This window comes from Benincasa hispida, chromosome 4 (assembly GCF_027475165.1).
Source record: "Benincasa hispida cultivar pf3 chromosome 4, pf3_genome.v1.1, whole genome shotgun sequence".
Lineage (NCBI taxonomy): Eukaryota > Viridiplantae > Streptophyta > Magnoliopsida > Cucurbitales > Cucurbitaceae > Benincasa > Benincasa hispida.
This window is the reverse complement of record NC_143481.1, coordinates 1560675-1566468: the sequence shown is the minus strand read 5'-3', so window position 1 is coordinate 1566468 and position 5794 is coordinate 1560675. Positions and strand designations below refer to the sequence as shown.

Below are 5794 nucleotides of genomic sequence, written 5' to 3'. Positions count from 1 at the left end.
TATTGAACAAACATCGAAGGATAGAGAGACAACCGACATATGCTAGGCACTGCATTAGGCAGTTGAGCTTCTTTCGCCTAATTTACAAGAGTGACCTGGCATGTTGTGAAAGCACCCAAATGGATAGACGTACCTTTACGATTCTATGTAATATGCTACGATCGACTGGTTGTTTGGAACCAATAAGATGTATGGACGTTGAAGAGATGGTTATGATATTCCTACACATTCTTGCACACGATGTCAAGAATCGAGTGGTATGCAGAAAATTTTCGAGGTCTGGTGAGATAGTTTTAAGATATTTCAACGCAGTTCTTAGGGAAGTCTTACACTTCACACTGTTTTGTTAACAAAACCAGAACCGATCATAAATACATGCACTGATGGAAGAGGAAAGTGGTTTCAGGTACAAAAAGTACTCAGTTTTTTATATGAATACGTCATAAATATGCATGCAATGATAGATTTTTTTAAAAAATTCATTCTGATCACTTGAGAGAAACAGAATTGTCTAGGTGCGCTAGACGACACATACATTAAAGTGAATGTTAGTGTTGTCGATCGACCTTGATATAGGACAAGAAAGGGAGAGATTGTCACAAACGTTCTTGTGGTGTGTGATCACAATGGGGAGTTCGTCTTCGTTTTGCTAGGGTGGGAAGGGTCTGCAGCCGATTCAAGGGTTCTTAGGGATGCGGTTTCGCGACCGTACGGATTGAGGGTTCCAAAAGGTATTATAATAACCGTATACGTTGTTTAAACATGCGTACGTGCCACAACACACGTGTATGACATTTCGAAATGTGTACAGGATACTATTACTTATGTGATGCTGGATACCCCAACCTGAAGGATTTTTGGCGCCGTATAGAGGGGAACGATACCATCTCTTCGATTGGTGTGGAGCAGGAAACGCACCGACAACTGCAAGAGAATTTTTCAACATGAAACATTTTTCAGCAAGGAACGTTATTGGGCGAGCGTTTGGGTTGCTAAAGGGGCGGTGGGCTATTCTTAGGGGAAAATCATTCTACTCAATACAAGTCCAATGTCAAACAATAACTCCATGTTGCCTTATTCACAACTTGATCACAAGGGAGATGGGAATCGGTGCAATGCTTGACATGCCTAATGAGGAGAATTCTACATCAGTTGGTCTTGATGGGGTTCATATTGAATTTGTTGAATCATCAGAGGAATGGACCAAGTTCAGGGATGACTTAGCGGTCAAAATGTTAACTCAATGACAAAGAGCCTGATTATCAAATGTTCATTACTTACTTTTCTTTTACTACTGAATGGAATTTAATTATGGAACATTCCAAGTATATCGTGAAAATGTTTTGTTCCAAGACTCTGTGTGAACAAGTTAAATTGGAACATATAATTTCAGCAGTTTATCCTTTGTTTGCACATGTGTTTAATTTATAGCATCTTTTCATTCAACAAACATATGCATGCAGCATAATGGCAAGTAATAGTAAGAGGTCTAAACACGTATCGTCGAAGGTGGAGGACGCTAAGTTGATGGAAGCTCTATTGTATTTGGTGGAGACCGGTTGGAGGTCCGACAATGGGATGTTTCGACTAGGATACTTACAACACTTAGAGCGAATTCTGCATGAGAAAGTGCCCGGGTGCGCACTGAATCAGAACACCATTGAATGCAAGGTGAGGAGTCTGAAGAAACAATACAACGCAGTATCAGAGATGTTAAGTAGGTCGGTGTTCGGCTGGAACGAAGAGTTCAAATGTGTCCAGGTTGAGAGGGAGATTTTCAATCTTTGGGTTCGGGTAAGATTCTAGAAAAAAAAATGTACGTTTATGTGTTATAATATAAATATTAATAATGTGTATGTGTATCAATGCAGAGTCATCCCAATGCGAAGGGGATGTGGAACAAGCCATTCCCACATTACTATGACCTCTCCACCGTATTTGGGAAAGACAGAGCAGTAGGGCAATCAAATGAGGACCCATACATGATGGCGACGAATGCATTCAGAGAGTTTGAAGATGAGATTCAACTTGGATCACAGGACTGTCACACCACTGAGGTTCGCCAGACAGAATCACCATTAAATCAAGATGAAATAGATGAAGAGCCAGCAGAGCAATCTACAGGTAGAGCGAGTGTACCTGCCGAGTCATCTCGAGGCAGTAAGAGGAAGAGGACATCATTCCAAGCTGAAATGATCGACATCATGGGATCGACTGTTGAAATGCAGAGCACACACATGGGTAGACTTGCATCGTGGCAAAAGGAGAAGTATTAGCTAGAGTTCGGGCGTCGGAAGGAAGTAGTAAATGCCATATACAACATTGATGGCCTGGATGAGGATGATCAGGTCACCCTTATTGACCTTGTTGTCACAGACATTCAGAAGATAGATTGCTTCCTTGCAGTACCAGAACACGCACGGAAGAAGTACTGCCTCCTCTATTAGGAAGAAACATGTAGACTGACCAAACCTCTATATTTTGTTTATAGTTTTTTTGGATAACAACAAATGGACAATGGACTGTCATGTCGAAAAGAATGATAACTTTTGCATACGTCATAACATGTAATTTTTGTGTTTGTAAATATAACTAATATTATAAGTATCGAAAAGAACATATATTTTGTGATTTTTTTTTTGAAACAACCACATGTTCGATCGGTTCATATTATTTTTGTGATCTATTGAAAAATGTTACTATACTACATCACATTCTCACCATCATAATCAAATGAAAGGTAATTATCTTATGTACAATTTCAATTCCAAATATACTATCCATATTATATAAAAATAAACTGTACGATATGTGAAATAATAAAGTTAAGTTAGCAAGATTCAATATAAATACATACAATATAACAATTAGTAATTGGGATAATTACCTTCAATATATATACACATTCAATATATATACATACAATATACAATATACCAATTAATTGAGCAGCAATATGAAATGTATTTTGTTGGTATGTTTTACCGATTGAAGAGAATTAGAATTATTACAGTTTTTGAAAAGAATATATGAAAAATAATCTATTATGTTCTACAAATTGAGAAAAAAAATTGAGATTATCCAGTTTATGTCATAAATTATTTGAGAAAATACATGTATATTTGAAAATTAATCAACAATAGCAAAGCATAAAACTAAAAAATAAAAGAATGAAATAAAAAACAAACAGAAAAAAATAGAACTAATCTCATTCACAAAAAAACTATATTAGATCCTCCAATTCAACTCAACTCAATTCTGCATAACAAACACAGACAATAATTATCAACTCAACTCAACTCTGCAAACAAATACAAACAATTTAACTCCCCAGATAATTTAACTCTCCAGATAATAATTACCAACTCAACTCAACTCAACTCTCTACTTTTATCACATACCAAACACACCCTACGTTTTCCCTCAAAATCCAAAATAGTCAGAGTCCACCACATCTGGATTCTCACCCTAAGAATACTGAGGAAACCTTTGTGGTCGTGTTTGAACATGTTCGAGTTTTTTTCTCGGAGAAACTCTTCAAGTGATTCGTGTTCTGTTCGACGGAAATCTTGAAGAAAGGTCTTCAAAGATAAGGTTTCTAAAACCCTTCTGTAATTTATAAATAAATGCATATCTTGTTTCTTGTTTACTGTAAAATTTATATTCAATAAAAAATAATTCTTTGGTTGATCTTGCTTCCGCTCAAGGTTCTCTTCTCATAAAGTTCCTTTAGAGAGTGCAACCATCAAACTATAGTGGTATGTCTCAGTGGTTAACAAATATTAATTAATTTGGGTTAAAGAGTTTAATCGATTAATCTCAAATCGTTTGGAGCTCATGATTTGTAGGTCCATAAGGTCCCTCTACTAGCTCATACAAGATCAAACCTTGGATTAGAAAATTGAGGGAAATTGAAGTGTTCAAATTTCAATTTAGGGTTTGAATTTCAAATGTTTAATTTCAATTTAGGGTTTGGATAATTATATTCGATATAATTAATGTTTAATATCGTCGTAATTAAAGAGTTCAAAATATTTAAATAGTGATTTAAATATTGCTTACATGAATAGGATTCATGTTTGAATTAGGTGTTTTATTAATTTAATATTTGATATTAAATTATTATTTAATTAGTTAAATTTGTTTAATTAATTGAATTCAATTGAATTCAACCTTCTTAAGAAATTCAATTTTTGGAAAATTGAATTTAAGTTATGTTTAATTTACTTTTAAATTAAATATAATTAAAATTAGAAAAATTGAAATTTTTGACATTTGAGTGGAATTATCCAAGATTTTATTTTCTTAGTGGATTTCTCCATAATTCAACACCTAGGCCATTTACTAAGTGAAATTTGAAGTGTCAAATTGCTGAATGTCGAGTGCTTGCATGCTAGAGCTTAATAAAAGCTTCAATTATCTGATATTGAAGGCTTATGCAATTTGAATTTAATAGAAGTTCCGTAGAAAATAGCTTTTGCTCACAAGTTCTCTCAAACCCATCTCCGATTGCTCTCAATTTAGAGTTTTCACCACTCAATCCAAGGCTGGGAATAGTAGAGAAGATTCTCTTGATGGTCTATTGAAGAAATTGAAGGTTAATTTCGTAGATTAAGCAAGGAGCAAGTGGAAATCTTTAAAGATATACATGTTGAAACCTTCTTTGTGAATAACTTATGTTTTAGCATGCTTTTGACTCAAATTAAGTGTAATTAGAGTACTTAATGATTTTAGTAGCTTCCGTTTTACACGTTTTTACTGTATCAATTGGTATTAGAGCAGAATTTAAGTACTTAATTAACGTTAATTTGAGTTTGGTAGGTGAAGTTCTAGAGATACATGTTTGGTTTACTGATATGGTTTTAATTCAATTTTGGCATTAGATTTCTCTTTAATTATTTTGTTAAATTTGTAATTAGCTCTTAATTGATGAGCCTTGATATAGGATTAAGGGTTTGTAATTTTATTAGAGTCAATAGAGTTGAAACAAGGTTGTAATTGAAGATTGAAGCAAGCAAACTCAGCTGGAAAAATTGAGAAGAAGCCACTGCCAGGCAACGTTACGATGCTGCCTATACAACATTGCAACACTACTCTTCATGAAGCTGAGGCGTCGCAACACTGGGATGGAGCATTGTAAATGTTGCTCATCCCAACCTAGAAACGTGCACACACGTGAATTGGTTCGCGGGAGCAGTCTGATTTGACTGGTTCGGTGGCATGGGGTCCGGTTCAATAATTTTTTGGACCGGTTCAGCCTCTATTGGAGCTTCGGAGAGTCGACTCAGGTGGTTCGGGTCAGTTCGAGCGGTTTAGAGGCTTCCTCAAGCTGTTTTGGATTAATTTTGTAATAAATTAGTTAATGTTTGTTTAGGATGCCAAAGTTGGTCTATATCAGTGTCGTTTAAATATTTTACACATGTGATGTATGTTATATTTAAATTAAACATGTATGTGCATATTGTATGCCATGTATAGGATTTTATCAGCAACAGCGGAAGCAACAAGGATCATTAAGCACTTTAATTCATTTATTTTGGCAGAATATAAAACATGCTCTTGCAGAAATAAGTGGGTTTCAAGACATACCTTTGTAGAACTTCTTCAAAGCTCGGTTTCCAATTGCAAACTTCTCCAAATCTTATTGTAGACCACCTTAAGATCTTCCCTACTATTCTCTAGATTGAGTTGTGGGACTCAAAACAAGCTTGAATCAAGGAAACTTGAAGAATAGCTCACAACAGCAACCCACTTGAAGAACTCCTTCTTCAACCCGAATTTTTCAGCAAAAATT

General features: G+C 35.2%; 1 protein-coding gene across 1 annotated transcript; it reads left to right on the top strand.

Annotated features, from left to right (window-relative positions):
* Positions 1-383: 383 nt before the first annotated feature.
* Positions 384-1247, top strand: LOC150036397 (uncharacterized). The gene is made up of 3 exons (XM_090312815.1): positions 384-406; positions 577-731; positions 853-1247. The coding sequence occupies exons 1-3, from the start codon at positions 384-386 to the stop codon at positions 1245-1247; spliced, it is 573 nt and encodes a 190-aa protein (XP_090168941.1).
* The last annotated feature ends 4547 nt before the right edge of the window (positions 1248-5794 follow it).

Coding starts and splice junctions, on each gene's coding strand:
- LOC150036397 (XM_090312815.1), top strand. CDS start 384: ATGGAAGAGGAAAGTGGTTTCAG. Junction 407..576: donor GAAGAGGAAAGTGGTTTCAG/GTACAAAAAGTA, acceptor ACCTTGATATAG/GACAAGAAAGGGAGAGATTG. Junction 732..852: donor CGGATTGAGGGTTCCAAAAG/GTATTATAATAA, acceptor CCCAACCTGAAG/GATTTTTGGCGCCGTATAGA.